A 20,524-nucleotide genomic window follows, 5' to 3' on the forward strand; every position below is an offset into this window, starting at 1 on the left:
CAGTTCCGCGGGAGGGACGTACCCAGCCAGGTGAGCCCCAAACCGGAAATGGCCGTCCCGCCGCCGAAACCGGCTACCTCTCCTTCCAGACCCTTCCCCGGGGGGCTTGGAAGCCCCCTCCCCCAGGATCGCGCCCCGAGCCCCCGCCCCCGCCTCCGGCACCCACCTCCTTCTTGACGGTGCGCGGCAGCCTCTGTCGAGGGTCGGCCTGTGGGACGAGACGAGGGGGCCCGCGGTCAGCCGAGCGCTGGGGACGGGGCCGGGGCTGCCGTCCCGCCGCCCGCTCGCCCTGCGCCCGCTTAGCTGCGGCGCCGGAGGCCACGGCCGCTCGCGCCGCGTTCCACGCCCAGGCGGCGGCGGTGCCGGCTCTCTGGCTGCGAGGCTTCAGCCGCGTTGGGGCGGGGCCGAGCGCCCGGTTACGTCAGGCCGCGCCGCGCCGACGCCCGCGCGGAGGAGGAGGGGGGAGGGGAGGAGGAGGAGGGGGGAGGAGGGGGGAGGGAGGATGGGGGAGGAGGGGGGAGGGAGGATGGGGGAGGAGGAGCCGCTGTCGCACGCGCGGAGGAGGAGGGGGGAGGAGGAGGGACGAGGAGGAGGGGGAGGGGGAGGAGGAGGAGGGAGGAGGAGGAGAGCAGGAGGGGGGAGGAGGAGGGAGGAGGAGCCGCTGCCGCCCGCGCCGCGCCTCCGGGGAGGAGGAGGAGGAGGAGGGGGGAGGGGGAGGAGTTGGGAGGAGGAGGAGGGGGGAGGAGGAGGAGGGGGGAGGGAGGAGGGGGGAGGGAGGAGGGGGGAGGAGGAGGAGGAGGAGCCGCTGCCGCCCGCGTCGCGCCTCCGGGGAGGAGGAGGAGGAGCCGCCGCCCGCGCCGCACAGCCTGGCCCCCGGCGGGAAGGTCCTCGGGGCGACGCACGCTCTGGGCCCCTACCACCCGCAGCCCCGCCTCCGCGGGAAGCCCCGCCTCCCACGCCCGGCGGCCCGGCTACCGCTCCCCCTCCTTCGGGCAGGGCGGAAATGCATCCTTCGTTCCTGGAGCAGCTCCTGGCCGGGCTGCAGGGAAGTGGCCTGAGGCGGTGGAGCCTGGTACGGACACGCTCCAAGCCCCGTGGTTCCCGTCTTTAAAATGGATGTAATAGGGGCGCCTGGGTGGCTCAGGCGGTTGAGTGTCCGCCTTCGGCTCAGGTCACGATCTCATGGTTCGCGGGTTCGAGCCCCGCGTCGGGCTCTGTGCTGACAGCTTAGAGCCTGGAGCCTGTTTCAGATTCTCTGTCTTCCTCTCTCTGACCCTCCGCAACTCAATATCTGTGTGTCTGTCTGTCTCTCTCTGTGTCCAAAATAAGTAAACTTTAAAGAAAACAAAAGACTTATAAGTCAGTCACATTTCCCAGGGATTCATCATTAAATATAATCAATCATTCATGCATGCATCGATTCTCTCTTAGCATATGAATTGAGTGCCTAGTCCTGGTCAGGTACTGTTATCTCTATCGGAGAAAGAAAAGAGAAAGAACAGATCCTTCCCTTGAGGCGCTTCTATTCTGTTGGTGAAAGACCAGTCACAAGTAGTGATGTAGACTCTGTGGAGCTCAGGACAAATTCAGTGCATGACCCGTCAATGCCAATGGGCAGAAAATGGTACAACTTTTCTGAAAGGCATGAGAGAAGACTTACTGGGAAGTGTCCCAAGTGCCTTGAAGAGGCAGATCCTTACTGAAAGATGCATCTCAGGTTTGCTTAATACTAAGAACCTGTTATACCCAAGGACTGGGCTGGACTCAGGGCAGGACACCAAATCCTAAGTGATGTCTGGGAGTCTCATCCAATTCGCTATTCCAGAGTTTTCTCCTCTTCTTCTCCCTACACCCTCTCACAGGTTACCCTCCACCAGACAAACCAGAATCTGAAACCAGAACACTCAGTACACATGGCCCCCATCCAGAGGGCACCTGGGAGCCAGTTTCCAGGGTGCTCTCTATACAGCAATTGGATACCCCCAAACATCTTCCTTGGAATCACTTATGAGCACAAGGATTTTCCAGGAAAACCTTAGTGAAGACTCTGCAACTCAGAAGAACTAAATCGATGTCTAAATTCAGTCCACCCTCAGGTCACCAGGCAATAGTGCTTATTATATTCTGGAACTTAATGCACTGACACGAAAACTCATTTGAAGGAACAGCCAAGGATTTTCAGGTGCTTAGCCAATTTAGGCTTTTCTAGTGTTCAGAATACTTTGAAGATCAACGAACAAAACATCGTGTTACTGGTACACCAGACAAAGCAGAACTGAGTTTGGAGTTAGAGCCAAAGGAACACACAGGTTTCTGCAGAATTACGATGGGACTTCAAAGCAGGGGCAAGGTTAGGATTATTTTAGAAATGGTGTCAGATAACTCTCTCTGAGTTAAAATGAGTGTCCATTGGAAACTAATGCAATGCTGTTACGCTAACTGGAATTAAACTAAAAAAGTTGAACGATGAAATGGGTATCCAGTGTGTGCATCAAGGATTTAAATGCAAGACAATGCAATTACAACAATTAAAGAATTAGTGAAAAAAACAATTTTAAGTGGCAAAGTCAAAGAGTGACAGAAACTCGGAAGCAATGGACAAAAAAAGCCTGATTCAACAACAACAAGAAATTTTTTTTTTTCAATTACGCCAATGCTTAAAAGCTCACAAATCACTGCAAACCCACTTGTAGGGATCTAGGCCAAGGAGAGGATGATGAAGGAGCCTAGATTTGGATCCAAGGATAGTCGCAGTGGTTACAGGGTAGTTTTATTGGGAGCCGTGGGGAAGTGGTTAAAATATTAAGTGGTAAGGCCCTAAGTTTCTGGAGCTCCATGTGTACCTCGTTTGGTGAAGTCACTGGCAGGTTAATCGGGGGATGGTTGGTGGGGGAGGTTGGGCGGGGCAGGAGAGCGGGCAGAACCACCCACGCCCATCTCCCTGAGACTCAGAGCACCTTTGAAACCGCCAGGTGCAGCACTAGGTAGGCCTCATTTGGGCCCGGATGGAGGCGGTGCCTGAAGGGGCTGGGCCCGCAGGGTTGAACTAGAAATGAGGGTGGGGGCTGGTTGGGGCCAACCTTGCTGACTGTGGGAGCGTCCCGCAAGGAGGCCGGGCTAGTCCTACTGCCCCTCGGTGACCGCGGCGAGGTACAGGCGCAGGGCCAGTCCCGGGAAAGGCCGGCCCTTTCAGAGAGGAGCTTTGGCCCTCTGACCCCGCGGATGTCAGCGCTCGGGCGCTGCGGGGCTGGAAGAGGAACCCTAGGCTACAGGGCGTGAAAGAAGGCAACTGAAACACCCCACAGATCAGACTAATGCTTCGGGAGGCGGGAACGAAGGTGAGTTGTGTCAGCGGAGTCAGGGGTGGGTGACCCGTTCGGGTGGCGGTAGCCCTGGGTGGGTGTGGGGTGTGTGTGTGTGTGCGCGTGCGCGCGCCACGGGGCTAGGCGGTAGGTGTGAACTCCGTGCACACCGGACTCCTGCAAGCAAGCAGGGTAACCCACAGTGACCTGTCACTTGGTGTGGGGGAAAAGAATCCTAGTCAGTAATTTTGTGCACATCTCTAAGAATGTTTTACCAGGCTCCCTGTTCCCCCAGGATCCTTCTCTGGCAACTTGGCAGTTAGCAGTGTTTGGGGCGTGATTGGAAAACACGTGTAGTTAGCAAGCTGATGCCTTCTTCAAAGTCCTGGTTTGTAAAAGGTGACCAGACAACTACCCAGAGAAGTGGAACATAACTGTGCCCCCTTCCAGGGTCTGTCCCCTTCCGGGCAGCAATGGCAGGTCGGGCCAGGACCCCAGGCCGAGGCCGCGGGCGAGGTCGGGCGCCCTCTCAACGCGCCCCGCCGCAGGGAGCCGCCGCACCTCCGCCGCCTGGAGCCTCCACAGCCTGTTCAGTCTCCTTGGTGCAAAAGATGCTTGATCTTCTTCCCCTACTACTGCCTTCTCATGCGTTTTCTCCTATGCGAATAGACTTCCCTTCAACCCCAGTGCATGGAAAGGTGTCTAAAGAGCTTGGCCCTAGCCAATGACCCCTCTTTGGGAGTGACTTCAAAACGGGCACCTAACACCCCACAGACATCTCTGAGCTCCTGATTCTCCCTCCCAGACTTGTCTGGCTTGCTTCGTTGGAAGAAGCTCCATGCGGAAGTCTTTGCATCCGCCCTAGATTCCTCTCTCGACCCCAAACTCTTCCTGCACGCCAACATCCAGGAAACACTGTCGTCTCCCAATTTTCCAAAAACTATCTGGCATCCGACAATGTGTCACCACCTCTGTTCCTACCCTCTGGTCCAAGCCCCAGCATCCCTTGCTGCACGTGGCAAGTGGTCTCCAAGCTAGTCGTCTTGCTTCCACCCTGGTCTTTCCTTCTGCCTGGTTCCCAGCACACAGAACCATATAAATCGGTCCATGCAGTTCCTCTGCCCGACATCCTGTAAAGATTCCCATTTTCTCAGTCAGAGGCACATTCTTTGAGATGGCTTCCCTCCTGGGGTGCACCGGTGGCTCATTCCATTAAGCCCTGACTTCAGCTCAAGTCACAATCTCACGGTTTGTAGGTTTGAGCCCCAAGTGTGACCGTGCAGAGCCCGCTTTGGATCCTCTGTCTTTCTCTCTCTCTCTCTCTCACCCACCCTCTCACCCTCCCCTGCTTGTTCTCTCTCCCTCTCTCTCTCTCTCTCAACAATAAACATTGAAAAAAATGGCCTCTCTCCCACCACGTCTCTGACCTAAGCTTCTCTACCTCGTGCTCACCTTGCAGCAGTCACATCGGCCACCTTGTTCTTTCTTGCACGTTTCTACATTAGAAGATTTGCTCTTTCCTCTACCTATGGCTCGTATAACCTTGTAACTCACTCTCCTCTTTCCAGTCTTTGATTCAGCGGCGACTTCTCACTGAGGGTCTGCTTTGTCCCCCATGAATTCAACCAGCCCCTTCACATCCCACCTTCCGGTAATACCCAGTTTTCTGTACTTTGCTTGGTTCTAAATTCATATGTCTGTTTGCCATTATATGTCCTCTTTGAAGAGATGCCGATTCAGGTCCTTTCCCCATTAAAAGAAAAATGGGTTATTAGGTTTTTTGGCTATTGAGTAGCAGGAGTTCCTTATATATTTTAAATTAACCCCTTATCAGATGCATGGTTTGCAAATACTTTCTCCCATTCCATAAGTTGCCTTTCATTCTGTTGATTGATTCATTTGCTGTACAGAAAGTTTTTAGTTTGAATTCCCACTTGTCTATTTTGCTCCTGTTTCCTCTGCTTTTGGTATCCTCTGTTGTAGATACTTTTATAATAAACTGAGACAAAATCCAGACCCCGTAAGACGACGTGATAAACATGAATATATGATATTAAGACACCTATTTTTATCATCTATGTCGCATCTCAGGGGTTATTAATATTTAATGTAAGTACACTGTATGTAGCAAGTACTAATGAATGATGCTTGGTGTTTTCTTTCAGTGAAGTTTGAATATGATAAATTTGATTGCTGGGCATGTCAGGAATTAGTTGAGAGTTTGATAAAAAGCATTTATAAACTTATGTGTAAAATGAAATAAGTTTTTCTATTAAGGAAATTCAGACTGTGTTTTTATAAGAGCATCATAAGCTAGGGATAATAGCTTCCAGAAGTAACATTTGGAAGAAAACCAGTTTGTGCAACCCAAGGCATGGACTGTATTACCCATTTACGAGGTTTCTTTCATAATTTGTGAAAGATTGCCTTGCCCTGTGCTCAAATATTCACCTTGTAAAATAGTTAAATTAGATGAATATTACAATGTGATAAAAATAACATGAGAGCCTTTCCCAGTTGCTGTAAAAAAAATCGATCAGTTGTTTTTAAAAAAAAATCATGAAACTGGCTTTTGATAAATTTTGTTTTCAGTTTGTTTATGTAGAGAGACCGAGAGAGCAAGAGCAGGGGAGGGGCAGAGAGAGAATCCCAAGCAGACTGCATGCTGTCAGCACAGAGCTCTGATGCAGGGCTCGAATTCAGGAACTGTGAAATAATGACCTGAGCTGAAACCAAGAGTCGTCAGCTTCATCCACTGAGGCTACTCAAACACACCTCTCATGCATTTTTTTTTTTTTTTGAAAGGACTGTTTATTTAGTCAGCATCTTCTGATGCCAGTAGAGGACACTCTGGTACCAGGTGATTAGCCTATAAAGGTAGAGAAAGGACAAAGTTTCTGATTAGAAGAAGCTTGCACTCTGAACAAATACCGGATGAAAGGAGGCAACGCCATAGCAGCAATGAATGTGGTGCTAGGGTAGCCGCTGACGTGGAATGGGGTCTTGTTGAGAAAGGCTTCTGGGTAACATTCACCTTCTCTGGTGATCCATTACCGAACTACTGTTGTTTGGATCCTTTGACAACCCTCTTTTCTACCTCCAACCACCTCCACTTAAGTTGTACTTAACACTGTCCTTTGTTTACGTTTCCATTTGTTGTTTATCATATAAAATTCATGGTTTTTGCATTTGTTTCTGTGCAGAGGAACTTCAGCTGGGGGCTGGATTGCAGGCACTGTCGCTGAGGGGAAGAGGGGTCTTGGAGCCATTTTTCAAGACCAGGTGGTGAATACCCGACAGTACTTGGAACATGTGAAAGACTCCACAACAGGTGTGCTGGCCTTTAACAACCTAGTGTTATGGAATTGTTCGTGTTGATCTTGTTCTGAGGTTCATTTGTGTTTGAGAATCTTAGAGCTTCACCCCATCACTGTGAGTGGAGGTACCTTCCTACCGTCTCATGATTTAATAACCTCCACCTTTGCAGAAATAGAGACCTATTTTAGGGACCTGGATGTACTCTCCAGTTTTCTTTTCCTTTTATAGCAACTAAAATGACCCAGTTCTTTGGTTGTCCTGAGCCTTTTTTTTTTTTTTTTTTTAATGCTAAACACTATTACAAACAGTGTAATAGGGCTCCCCACTCGCCCTCCCCTTTTGGAAGCTTTGTGTTACAAGAGGTTTTCTTTTGATCTCTTGTTACTGTTAATTTAATATTTTAATCTCCTGTTGTAACTCTAAATGTATGTTTGTGTGAGGATTCCTCTAAAAGGCCGGTACATATTCTGGGCATCAGGTGTGTATAAGTGTTCGTTACTTGTTCATGTCTTGGTTTGGCCTAACTTAAGCTCTCAAGATTGTGGTGTGTCCATTGTTTGGGGAGCGATTGGTCAACTTGTTTCATTATTGACATGTGCCTCGGTTTTTGCAGGAATGCAAGGTAGAGTGGTGAAGCTATTCCCCAACCATTTCCGAGTGACCTCTCGCCCTGAACCCCTCACGTCTAAGTACAACATTGATTACGTGCCAGAGGTTGAAGATGGAAAAGTTCGTACAGATTTGCTCTGCCAGCATAAACATGTAATTGGAGAGTGTCCCACATTTGATGGGAACTCTTTATTACTGCCTCATAAACTACAAAAGCAGGGTAAGTAATGTGATTGGACACTTTCTTTTTCTTTAAGTTTATTGACTTATTCTGAGAGAGAGAAAGCACATGTAGGGGAGGAGCAGAGAGCAAGGGCGAGCGAATCCCAAGCAGGCTCTGCACTGTTTGTGCAGGGCCACAGGGCTTGAACCCACAAACCACAAGATCATGACCTGAGCTGAAGTCAAGAGTTGGGCACTTAACCAACTGAGCCATGCAGGCACTCCTGTTAGTGGACATTTTCTTGACCTTTGTTCTTTCTTTCTCTCACATTCTCCCTGTATTATAGCAAATATACATTTTTCATACAGTGGTTCATGGACACCTCTCGATCTCTTGCCCATAGGATTTGTAACAAAACCCACATGCCGTGTTTGGCTATCACTGATGTTCCCTCATGCCTCATTTTGGTGGTTAAAATGAATTTAAGAACAAAATACATATTTTTTACCTTTCCAATGGCAAATAGGGCTCAAATGCTGAGGAAGTATTGAAAAAGTTTTTATTTCTTGTTCCAAAACTTCACACACACACACGCATACACACACAGAACTGGAAGGACTTAATACTCCATTTCTTTTCCTTAATATTTTTGAGAGGGAGCAATGGGGGGGGGGGAGCAGAGAGAAAGAATCTTAAGCAGGTTTGACACAGCACAGAGCCTGAAGTGGGGCTCAAAGCCCTGAACCATGAGATCATAACCTGAGCTGAAATCAAGTGTCAGAGGCTTAACTGACTGAGCCACCCAGCTGTCCCTCTTCAATAAACTTTAAAAACTATTTTTTTAAAATGTTTATTTTTGAGAGAGAGAGAGAGAGAGAGACAGGCAGAGTGTGAGCAGGGGAGGGGCAGAGAGAGGGAGACACAGAATCTGAAGCTGGCGCCAGGCTCTGAGCTGTCAGCACAAAGCCCGATATAGGGCTAGAGCCCATAAAATGTGAGATCATGATCTGAGCTGAAGTCAGACATTTCACCGACTGAGCCACCCAGACACCCCACTTCAGTAAACTTCTGTATTTATTTAGCAAGTGCATAATTTACAGGAGCTTGTTTAAGTTAAAAAAAAAATCACTGTAAATATTCGATTCGGACCCTCATTTGGGTCTCCTAAATCATATTTTCTACCTGCCTGTGTCTCTGGGGGTTAAGATTGCTCCTGCCAGACACCCAAGTGACCTGTTGTTTTGTGGTCCAGTAATGAGCGTCCTCTCCTTGGAAGGAGCACTAGACCTTTTTGTTGTTTCTTTACCTCAGAAAACAGAACTGGTCAGCCGGTGGGGCAAAAAGATTGTGAAGGTCATCACTGAATTCTTCAGTGAACTCAAACCCATCTCCCTGGACTGCTTACGTTATTACAACATACTCTCTAGCAAATGTGTTTTTGAGATTTCATTTCCTTGAGATTTGGTTGCATGTTAGTGTGTCAGTGGCACTGTACATAGCTGTTTGGTCCTAGAATTTGTGTTCTCGGGGTCTCCTCGTGTTCTGGGAGGGCAAGCGGTCTTTGAGATGCATCGGCACTTGAACCTCACCTAGATGTGCTTGAGTTCTGTGGCTTATTGTTGACATTGTTCTTCCTGCCTACCCCCACATCCCATGCCTGCTCCCTGTCTAGGGAGGGACAGATATCAACTGTGCACAGCGATGCCTCTTTCTCCTGGAGTAAATGTGCATTTGTTTTCTTTTCTTAATGGTTGTTTATTTTTGTAAGAGAGAGAGAAAGAGCAGAAGCAGGGGAGGGGCAGAGAGAGGGAGACACAGAATCTGAAGCAGGATCCAGGCTCCGAGCTGTCAGCACAGAGCCCAGTGCGGGGCTTGAGCCCTCAGTGCAAGATCATGCCCTGAGCCAAAGTCTGGTGCTTAACCGACTCAGCCAAGCAGGCACCCCTACATTTGTTTGGTGTTCTACACTTACGGTGATGCACAAATAGTGAAAATGAAAACTGGAGGCACGTAGTCTGCAAAAGAGGTTTCAGTTCATTTCTGGGGATGAAGGACCTTCTGATGACCTTCCCATGACCCTTTGTTGTAGATTATGTAAAGGAGGGAAAAATGGAGGTTCAAGGGGCCTTAATATCTATCTTACAATGTCATTTCCTTGTTGTATCAGGCACTTCCTGTTAATCGTTTGTAAAACAAAGTCACTGATCGATTTCTTTCCCCCAGTGTATCTCCGTGTTTGTTAAGTAAATCTTCATAATATTCACTGCGGTTTCCACGAAATCCATTCTTCCAATTTCTAGAATTTTGAAGATGGTGGATTTGAAGCAAGTTGGTCGCAACTATTACAACGAGAATGAGGCCACGGAGTTCCTCGATCATAAGTACACAGTGGAAAGTTTCACATTCTACAGACCTGACCATAGAAGCATTTGAGAAAGTGACTCTCATTTGAAGCAGTAGGATTTATAAGTGATGGTCTTTTCAGTGGTACCCACTGGCCATGAACGATTCAGTTAGAATTTCATGTAAATTTGGAACGAAGTGAAAAGATTCACTCTTACAGTCCTAGAGTGATAAGCATAAACCTTGAGGTATTCGGTAGTTCTATAAACCTCATAAGAAGTCTAAATCTTCTAAAATTTGGATAGTAGATTTCTCTTAAATACTTCCAATCATAATAATTATAGCTACATGTATGTATGTGTATATATTGTGTATATGTTTATAATTCACACACCTATATCCTATATATTCTCACATACATACATACGCATGTGTGTGGCTATAGGTGTGTGAGCCTGTGGGTGGTAACAATATGGTTTAACAAAGAGTGTAAGAGTTATAACTAGCCCATCAGGTAAATCTCTATTGGAAAGGTCCTTCAAAAGATCGGTTCTTACTAAAAATAAGAAATTGAAACTGCTTGACTCCTAAGCACCAATTTTAGACCCCAAGTTCCAACGCTGGGACGCTTGCTTCCTTGTTCAGAGCTTGGACTTTGACCCTTACATCTAATGTCTTCTGTTTGCAGGCTGGTAATCTGGCCTGGATATAGTGCTTCTATTCTTGAGTATGAAACCAGCATTACCCTCTGTGCTGATGTGAACCACAAACTGCTCTGAATGCAAACTGCTTATGATCTAATGCATGTTGATAACAAATCCCAAAGGAAAGATGCTATGGAAATTTTTAAGAATTAGTTGGATCAATTGCTTTTACATCTGTGTTTATTAACTTTTTTAATGCTTATTACTTTTTTTGAGAGAAGCAGAGAGAGTGTGGGGGAGGGGCAGAGAGAGAGACAGAGACAGAGAGGGAGACACAGAATCCGAAGCAGGTTCCAGGCTCTGCACTGTCAGCACAGAGTCTGATGTGGGGCTCGAACCCACGAACCATGAGATCATGACCTGAGCTGAAGTCAGACACTTGACCAACTGAGCCACCCAGGTGTCCTGTGAGTCTGCTATTTAAAAACCTATCCAACCACTTTGAGAACTTTTTCCCCCCATAAGAGATGGTCCTATAGTTTTCGAATCAATAAACGTTAAAGGTCAGAGGCAGAAATAGCATGGGAATGGTGAGAATCCATCCACACTTTTCTCATCTGGCTATACAGCGTGAGAGAAAGATAAGTTTCAGTTGTAGATTTTGCTGTTCTTGTGATTCCTGATGTTGATCCAGTCACCTGCTCTGAACCCTCTCTCACATGTAACAGAATATGCTCCTTCCAAATGTCTTTTCTCTTGCTTTGTGTCTAACTATTTTTAACAATCAGGGCTTAATTATCATCCATTAGCAAATGTCCACTTGACGGAAGTGTTTTACTTTTAACCTTCTTCTAGACCAGACATTTTAAGCTGAAGAGCGTGGATGTAAAGCTGCTTGGCCAGCATCATCGTAGGAGTCCTCAACTTTATTCTTGCTTTCCAATTTCAAAATTCACTACAAAGCTCTAGGAATCAGGACAGTGGGATACTGGTATGAAGATAGACCTAAAAATCAATGGAATACAATTGAGAATCCTGGAGTTATCCCTCACATTTATAGTCCATTGATTTTTTTTTTTTTTTTCAGCAAGAGTTTCAAGACCGCTTTCTTGGGGAAGGAATACTGTTTCCTCAAATATTGCTGGGACCACTGGATATCCACCTGGCCGTTCCTCACAGAAGATACCAAATTAACTCCAATTTATCCCCCAAATTAACTAAAAATAGACCTAAATGTAAGCGTTAAAACTCTATAAAATTCCTAGAAGCAAATCTAGGAGTAAATTTTCTTGACTTTGGCTTAGAGAAAACCTTATAAAATAAAATGCCAACAGAGAAGGGATGACAGAAGGAAAACATAAATTGGACTTCACCAAATTGAAAACTTTCTTTCTTTGAAGTAAAAAAAAAAGGGGGGCTCCTGGGTGGCTCAGACGGTTAAGCGTCCGACTTCAACTCAGGTCACGATCTCGCAGTCCGTGAGTTCGAGCCCCGCGTCGGGCTCTGGGCTGATGGCTAGGAGCCTGGAGCCTGCTTCAGATTCTGTGTCTTCCTCTCTCTCTGCCCCTCCCCTGTTCATGCTCTGTCTCTCTCTGTCTCAAAAATAAATAAACGTTACAAAAAATTTAAAGTTAAGAAAAAGAAAGAAAAAAAAAGGAACAGAATGAGAGAACATTTGAAATCACATATCTCCGGAACAACTTGCTTCTACATATGTAAGAAATGTTTACAAGTCAATAATTAAAAGAGAACCTAACTTTTACTTATTTCTTCAACCCAACTTTCAAAAAATGGGCAAAGGATCTGAATAGACAGGCTTCCAAAGAAAATATACAAATGGCCAATAATCACATGAAAAGATACTCAGTATTATTGCCCACCAGGGAAATGCAAAGTCAAACCACAGTGAAATACCCCTTCATAGTATGATGGCTAAATTTGAAAAGGCAGAGATTAAGTGTTGGCAAGGATGTGAAAAAGTTGGAACCACCCGTCAAATACTGCTGGTAGAAGTAAAAATGGTGTGGTCTCTTTGGAAAACAGGATGGCCCTTTTTCAGTATGCTAAATACAGTGTTACCATATGAGCCAGGAATCCCTTCCTAGTTTTATACCCAAGAGAAATGAACACCTATGTCTACCAGAATTGATACATGAATGTCCATAATCTCATTATTCATAATAGCTCAAAGGTGTTAACAACTCAAATGTTCATCAACTGACAAATGGAAAAATAAAAATGTACACCCATAAAATAGTGTGTCATTTGGCAACAAAAAGGAATGAAATACCAATACATGCTACAGCATAGATAAACCTTGAAAAGTAGTACACTAAGTGGAAGAAGGCTGTCAGGAAAGGTCACATACTGTATCATTCAATTCATGTGAAATAGGTGGGTAGGCAAATGTATAGGATTTACAACTCTGTGAATATACTAAAACCATTGGATTGTAGCCTTCCGTAGGTGAATTATATGTCATATGAATTTACTAAAGTGGGTATATCCTGAAATTTCTTGTAGGATTTAAAGCTTCTCACTTCTTACATGATCCCATGCCATAAATAGGTTAGGAATACTACTATGTGTTGTGACCATTCCACAGGTATAACAATAGAACCTATCGAGTGGATGCTGTTAATTGGGAGGAGACTCCCAGAAGTACGTTTAAGAAATCAGGTGGTGAGGAAATCACCTTCATAGACTACTACAAGGAGGTAGGAAATGTCCTGTCCTTCAATGTATTTAAATCTCATTTTGTTCTTATTATGTAGTCAAATATATGTCTCCTAAAAATACATGTGCAATATAGAGTCCTGTATGTTAGATTATAATAATATAACATCACCTATTAACCTATAACATATATATAATCTATTATAAAATTTCTCCTTAGTGGTATTGTAACTTGACAGATCTATTATCCATGCATTCGAGTGCCTCATATATAGGGTAATGTCACATGATTAGAATGGCTCCAATATGGCCTCTCCCGTGGGCCTAAGAGGAGGCTATGGTACTTTGAAACATGTTGATGGATCATTGGGTAGAAAATATGGCAAGACTTCATATGTGACCACTTTCCTTATATAGAAGTTTGAGCCCTATAGAATTTGGTTTGAAAAGAAGAAACAAATGACCAGTTACCATCTGGAAAGATGTCAGCTGTGTGCCGAATCTCAGAACTCATGGATTCCTCAATCTCTGTTCACAAAGACATAAGTAAACTTAGCTTGGTGCACAAAGATACACTAGTTGAGGAGATTAGTTTTCTAGCTTTGGCAGATGAGAGAAAGGAATTACAGATATCTGTAGCAAATGGAAAGAACTCACAAATATATTTTTAAAAAACAGCTTGTATTTTTATACTGGAATCCAAACCATGGCTACTTGGAACCACCAAGGCTACACAGCCTTCTGGCAGCCCTTCAAGGGGATGGTGCTATTACATTATCCTCACTTGTGCTTCATACTTAGTTCTTGTTCATTCAATCCAAAAAAGCACTTAATGAGTGCCCATTACACATCTTGGGTATACATTGGTAAGACCACTGAGTTGTCTGTTCTTAAGGAACTTGCATCCTTACGGCAGGAAGAGAGACGGCAGACAAGACTGTTCTAAGGGTTATGAGGGATATATCTAGATAATTAAAATTGAGAGGTATTATGGACGGTGTCTGGTGGTTCAGAGTAGGTGGTCATGGAAAGCTCTGAGAAGCTGGTATGTGAATGTCTGAAAGGAGCAAGCTGTGTGCAAATGAGGGAGAAGAGAAAAGACCCCACTTTCCAGATGGGCGAGATGTATCCAGATCCCAAACAAGGCTAGATTATTCTGTGAAGAAGTGCACATGGTTGCGGGGAGGACATCCTTGGGTTGTAGGATATGAAATGAGAGGATGAAGTGGGGGCCACATTGTATAAAGTTCTGTCCACTGAGACAAATGAGATATTGTCAGATGTTCTACAGATGGATGAAGTGATATATTTTATTTTACAGATATGTGTCTAATTACAAGGAACGGGCTGTATGTGGGTAAAAAGGGAGGCAGAGACATCAGTGCGGAGGTGGCTAAGTCACTTTAGGTCAATGATAATGGTGACCGGGATTAGGGTGGGAGAGGTAGGAAGTGAGTGGATGCCAGAGTCATTTACTACAACGGGGGAGTTGGTGTGAGAAGATTGGGGACTTTGGGGTTGACTTAGGCTCTGATGGAGGTGGTAGATGGAGATACCTGGCTGATATTTGCTTGTTCATTCTCCAAATTTGACCTCAAATGTCATTGATTGAGAAGAGCCATGCTGGGTATCCAGAGTACATCCACCCCACCCCCACACCAACCTGCAACCTCAGGCCTCTGTGGGGTCCCCCTGTTCTGTTGTGCTCTTGCATTTCATAGCATCTATCCCAATTCGGAATTCTGTATTTGAGTGGTTATTTTATGAATCTCTCCCCTCTCTGTAGACAGAGTTCCACCAGGGCATGACAATGTTGGTTTTGCTCCTTGTAAATACCTCTCCTGTCTTATACCATGACTAGCACATAAAAGTTGAAATATATATAGGTTGTAGTAAATTCACACATGCTGGCATCACAGAGCAGCGGGTTTGGGAATAATTAGGAGGATTTGTCACATGAAGACAAACTACCTTCTTGGCACGAGTTGATAGGCAGGAGCCTTGGATGTAAAAGAAACCTAAGACTGTGGTTTCAGCAGGTTTAATTGAGAAAAAAAAAAAAAACAGATGGGCTGAAATATTTGAAACGATTTGGGTCATCTTGGGATGCCCTGGTGGGAACTCAGTCTAATGACCGATGGCAATTTAGTTGTCCTGTTGTCATGAGATCTAGAAAAATCCTGGAATCGATCGATGAGCCCTTAGAAGGAAAGTACAATCCTGGCCTTCCAAAAAGGTTTCATAATGCTGCAAAGAAGGACCACAGAACTCCTGTTTAGGTGCAGAAGTTGATGTTGGAGGAGGAGATCCTTCTAGGATGTTGCATGGCAGCTATGGGAAATAAGAGGCGTGTTTCCCAAAGTTTTTGACAGGAAGAATAGCTCGTCCAAAGGTTTTGATAGATGAGGCCCTAAAAGGATGCCATGATTCTACACACATGTAGACACCTGCACAAGCTTGGGCCTTAAGACTCTAGAACCAGGAAAATGGGGGTGAATCCCAGCTGTCTTTCAAATAACTAAAGACCACTCTAAGGGTGAAAAAAAACCATGTATAGTCTGCAATGAGATCATACGAATTAAAACTAATAGTTCAGCTTAAGAGAAAAAGAGCCATGAACACTGGATGTGAAGTTTTGTCACGGGTAGGAACTCCTTTGAAGTTCTCGGGATGTTTAGCAGTCAGATAAAACCAGAATTGATGTGGCTAAATTCCTACTGATGAGGACCTTCCTGATCGGCATGGAAGGATCTATGAAGAACCATTGCTGTGTGTTGGAGAGTAAAGGCAGTTTGTGGCACGGAAATTGCAGCCCAGGGGTAGGATGTCTTGGCAAATATCTCTTCCTCCTGGAAGCAGGGACTGAGAGTTTAGGAGAAAAGATGCAAGAGGCATGTTGGGAATAGATGTGGAATTGCAACTCTAAAAAGTTGACTGGGTTTGTTGCCCACCCCTTCATTTGGGAATCGTCTTGAAAGTTCTCAAGTATGTTTGAGGAATCTTTAAGACAGTGCTGTAGTGAGAAATACAGATCCTAAGAGTCTGTCCTACGTTTACTTATATGTAGTGAAAGGATCGTACAATGACCCCCAATATAATGTCTGTGAGCATCCCGCTCTCCTTGGCTACGTGTGTTGACAGAGAAAAAAAGAGGCCATCTGCGGGACGTGTAACTAAGAGAATATTAAGAGAATCTTTGATGCGTTCTTAACCTTGAGGAAACCGTATCACCAGCACACCCCCAGGCCTCTGTTGGTGACCCCAAAATGCACTTCTGTACATATTTATGTGACTCTGCTGAGGCTTCACTGATAGTTACAGCAGTGTTCTTTCTTGTTTCTGTTGAGCAGCAACATGGTCTAGTGGTCACTGCCCTAACTCAGCCACTTTTGGTCAGCAAAGGCAAATGGAAAAAGAGCCAACAGGACACGCCCCATGAGCCTATAATGCTGGTTCCTGAGCTATGCTACCTGACAGGTACTACAGATTTGTGCAGTCTTCAGAGAAGTCCACCCCTTTTGAGCCCCAGGTGTTAGGATGTAGAAGTACCAGCGTTTCATAATACTCCATATGGCCCAGAGCTGCATTCTCTCTGCTGGTTCTTCCTCTTGCAGGTGCAGTGGTCAAGGCTGCTCTCGTTTACACGAGAGAGTTTACACTATTCTTGCTTCTTTAGCTATATCTTTTCTAAACTTTGTTTTTGGAAAGGTCTAACAGATGAAATGCATAAAGACCACAGAGTGAAGAGAGACATGGCTATGCATACAAGGTTGGATCCAGAAAAAAAGGCAGCATGAATTACAAAGATTCATGAATATTGTACAAAAGTAAGTGTTATTTTTCTGTGTGTGTGTGTGTGTGTGTGTCCTGAAGCGGAGACTGCGTAGAACCCCTGGCATCTCACATGCTCCAACTAAAATGTGACAGTTGGGACGAAAACGATACCTTGGAGGGAACAACTCTATTTTTTTCTGTCAGTGCAAAGTTAGGGGAAGTCTGGAGGGGGAGAATAATATAGAAAGATCCTAAGACCCTGCGCAAATGTGAGAGCGAAGACATCATGATTTCAGGGTGCCAGGGACCTTCTTTGTACCATGTCAGCACAGAGGACAATAGAAGACATCTTTAGATTAGAGGAGAATTTTATAAGTGGATCATTGCCTTTGCTTACTTCATTTGGATTGATTTGTGGACATTTTAACTTTCAGAAATAAGAGTGCACAAAAGGAACTCCCAACTGTGGGATTTGAAATTTGACCCCAACTTCGTGTCCTTCTCAGGAAGAATTATGAAAGAAGTAAGAATTCTTCAAAGAAGCAGAGCGGTGAGGCCATTTCAAAGTGGCCATGTTTCTTTATCTCTCTTTTTCTCAGCTTCTTCTTTTTTCCATAATTTTATCTTCTAATTCACCTATTCTCTCCTCTGCCTCTTCAATCCGAGCTGTAGTCACCTCCATTTTATTTTGCAGCTCATTTATAGCATTTTTTAGCTCCTCCTGACTGTTTCTTAGTCCCTTGATGTCTGTAGTAATAGATTCTCTGCTGGCCTCTATACTTTTGTCAAGCCCAGCGATTAATTTTATGGCTATTATTTTGAATTCATTTTCTGCTATATTGCTTACATCGTTTTTGATCAGTTCGTAAGCTGTCGCTACTTCCTGGAGTTTGTTTTGAGGAGAATTCCTCCGTTTGGTCATTTTGGATAGTCCCTGGAGTGGCGCGGAACTGCAGGGCTCTTCCTCTGTGCTGTCTGGAGTAACTTGAGTTGGTGGGCGGGGCTGCAGTCAGACCTGATGTCTGCCCCCAGCCCACCGCTGAGGCCACAGTCAGACTGGCGTGTACCTTATCTCCCCCTCTCCCAGGAGCAGGACTCACTGTGGAGTGGTGTGGCCTCTGTCTGGGCTACTTGCACACTGCCAGGCTTGTGGTGCTGCTTCGATGGGATCTGGCGTATTAGCTGGGGTGGGTCTGCAAGGTGCACAGGGGCGGGAGGGGCAGGCTCAGCTCGCTTTGACTTCGGTGGTCCGCTTTGGAGGGGCCCAGTGGCAACGGGAGGGAGACAGACCTGTCGGAGGGACGGATCCGCATAAGCACAGCGTTGGGTGTTTGCGCGGTGCAAGCAAGTTCCGTGATGGGAAGCGGCTCCCTTTGGGATTTTGGCTGGGGGGTGGGCGAGGGAGACGGCACTTCCAGCGCCTTTGTTCCCCGCCAAGCTGCGCTCCGTTGTCCGGGGCTCAACAACTCTCCCTCCCGCTCTCCAAGCACAGCAGTTGACTTATAACATTCCAGATATTAAGTCCCACTGGCTGTCAGAACACACTCCATCCGGCCCCTCCGCTTTTGCAAGCCAGACTCGGGGGCTCTGCCTTGCCGGGTGGGCTGGCTGCCCACCGCCCTGGCTCCCTCCCGCCAGTCCGTGTAGCACGCACCGCCTCTCCACCCTTCCTACCCTCTTCCGTGGGCCTCTTGTCTATGCTTGGCTCCGGAGAGTCCGTTCTGCTAGGCTTCTGGTGGTTATTGGGGTAAATTAGGCAGATGTGGGTGGAATCTAAGCGATCAGCAACCAATCCTTCTGAAATACAAGCAATTATCAGGGAATACTATGAAAAATTATAGGCCAACAAACGGGACAACCTGGAAGAAATGGACAAATTCCTAAGCACCCACACACTTCCAAAACTCAAACAGGAAGAAATAGAAAACTTGAACAGACCCATAACCAGCGAAGAAATTAGATCAGTTATCAAAAATCTCCCAACAAATAAGAGTCCAGGACCAGATGGCTTCCCTTGGGGAATTCTATCAGACATTTGTAGCAGAGATAATACCTATCCTTCTCAAGCTGTCCCAAAATATAGAAAGGGAAGGAAAGCTTCCAGACTCATTCTATGAAGCCAGCATCACTTTGATTCCCAAACCAGACACAGACGCAGCAAACAAAGAGAACTACAGGCCAATATCCCTGATGAATATGGATGCAAAAATTCTCAACAAGATACTAGCAAATCGAATGCAACAGCATTTAAAAATAATTATTCACCATGATCAAGTGGGATTCATTCCTGGGCTGCAGGGCTGGTTCAACATTTGCAAATCAATCAATGGGATACATCACATTAATAAAAGCAAAGATACGAACCATATGGTCCTGTCAATCGACGCAGAAAAAGCATTTGACAAAATCAGCATGCTTTCTTAATAAAAAAACCTCGAGAAAGTCGGGACAGAAGGAACATACTTAAACATCCTAAAAACCATTTATGAAAAGCCGACAGCTAATATCATCTGCAATGGGGGAAAACTGAGAGCTTTCCCCCTGAGATCAGGAACACCACAGGGATGTCCACTCTCACCACTGTCGTTGAACATAGTGTTGGAAGTGCTACCATCAGCAATCTGACAACACAAGGAAATCAAAGGCATCCAAATTGGCAAAGATGAAGTCAAGCTTTCACTTTTTGCAGATGACATGATATTCTACATGGAAAACCCAACAGACTCCACGAAAAGTCTGCTAGAACTGACACATGAATTCAGCAAAGTCGTAGGATAGAAAATTAATGTGCAGAAATCAGTTGCATTGTTATACACTAATAATGAAGCAACAGAAAGACAAATAAAGTGACTGATCTCATTCACAATGGCACCAAGAATCATAAAATACCTAGGAATTAACCTAACCAAAGGTGTCAAAGATCTGTATGCTGAAAACTATAGAAAGCTTAGGAAGGAAATTGAAGACGATACAAAGAACTGGAAAAACATTCCATGCTCATGGATTGGAAGAATGAAATTGTTAAAATGTCAATACTACCCAAAGCAATCTACATATTCAAAGCAATTCCAATCAAAATTGCACCAGCATTCTTCTCCAAGCTAGAACAAGCAATCCTAAAATTTGTATGGAACCACAAAAGACCCCGAATAGCCAAAGTAATATTGAAGAAGAAAACCAAAATGGGAGGCGTCACAATCCCAGACTTTAGCCTCTACTACAAAACTGTAATCATCAAGACAGTATGGTATTGGCACGAAAACAGACACATAGACCGATGGAATAGAATAGAGACTCCAGAATTGGACCCACAAATGTATGGCCAACTCATCTTTGACAAAGCAGGAAAGAATATCCAATGGAAAAAAGACAGTCTCTTTAACAAATGGTGCTGGGAGAACTGGACAGCAACATGCAGAAGAATGAAACAAGAGAACTGTCTTACACCATTCACAAAAATGAACTCACAATGGATAAAGGACCTGAATGTGAGACAGGAAACCGTCAAAACCCTAGAGGAGAAAGCAGGAAAAAACCGCTCTGAACTCTCAGCTGCAGCAATTTCTTCCTTGACACATCTCCAAAGACAAGGGAATTAAAAGCACAAATGAACTATTGGGGCCTCCTCAAGGTGAAAAGCTTCTACACTGCATGGAAACAATCAACAAAACTAAAAGGCAACCGATGGAATGGAA

General features: G+C 45.3%; 1 protein-coding gene and 1 long non-coding RNA gene across 15 annotated transcripts in view; one reads left to right on the top strand and one right to left on the bottom strand.

The window, feature by feature from the left end:
- Positions 1-1,917: 1,917 nt before the first annotated feature.
- Positions 1,918-20,524, top strand: part of LOC122211734 — a 46,653-nt gene continuing 28,046 nt past the window's right edge. For 4 of the 7 annotated variants that reach the window (XR_006198791.1, XR_006198794.1, XR_006198788.1 and 1 more), the window contains exons 1-6: positions 1,918-3,338; positions 6,506-6,633; positions 7,234-7,449; positions 12,985-13,096; positions 16,764-16,882; positions 17,264-17,379. This is a non-coding gene — a long non-coding RNA (uncharacterized LOC122211734). Of the gene's footprint in view, positions 3,339-4,882; positions 4,954-6,505; positions 6,634-7,233; positions 7,450-12,984; positions 13,097-16,405; positions 16,533-16,763; positions 16,883-17,263; positions 17,380-20,524 lie in introns of those variants that run through there. The other 3 variants (XR_006198789.1, XR_006198790.1, XR_006198792.1) reach the window with 3 other exon arrangements.
- Positions 5,980-20,524, bottom strand: part of LOC122211732 — a 36,797-nt gene continuing 22,252 nt past the window's right edge. For 5 of the 8 annotated variants that reach the window (XM_042925139.1, XM_042925140.1, XM_042925141.1 and 2 more), the window contains 2 exons: positions 18,504-18,626; positions 17,990-18,119 (listed from right to left, as the gene is read on the bottom strand). In XM_042925139.1, coding sequence (XP_042781073.1) covers positions 18,603-18,626 — 24 coding nt within the window. In that variant the 3' untranslated portion in view covers positions 17,990-18,119; positions 18,504-18,602. Of the gene's footprint in view, positions 6,172-17,989; positions 18,120-18,503; positions 18,627-20,524 lie in introns of those variants that run through there. The other 3 variants (XM_042925138.1, XM_042925136.1, XM_042925135.1) reach the window with 2 other exon arrangements.

The sequence above is a fragment of the Panthera leo genome, chromosome F3 (assembly GCF_018350215.1).
Source record: "Panthera leo isolate Ple1 chromosome F3, P.leo_Ple1_pat1.1, whole genome shotgun sequence".
NCBI classification, from domain to species: domain Eukaryota; kingdom Metazoa; phylum Chordata; class Mammalia; order Carnivora; family Felidae; genus Panthera; species Panthera leo.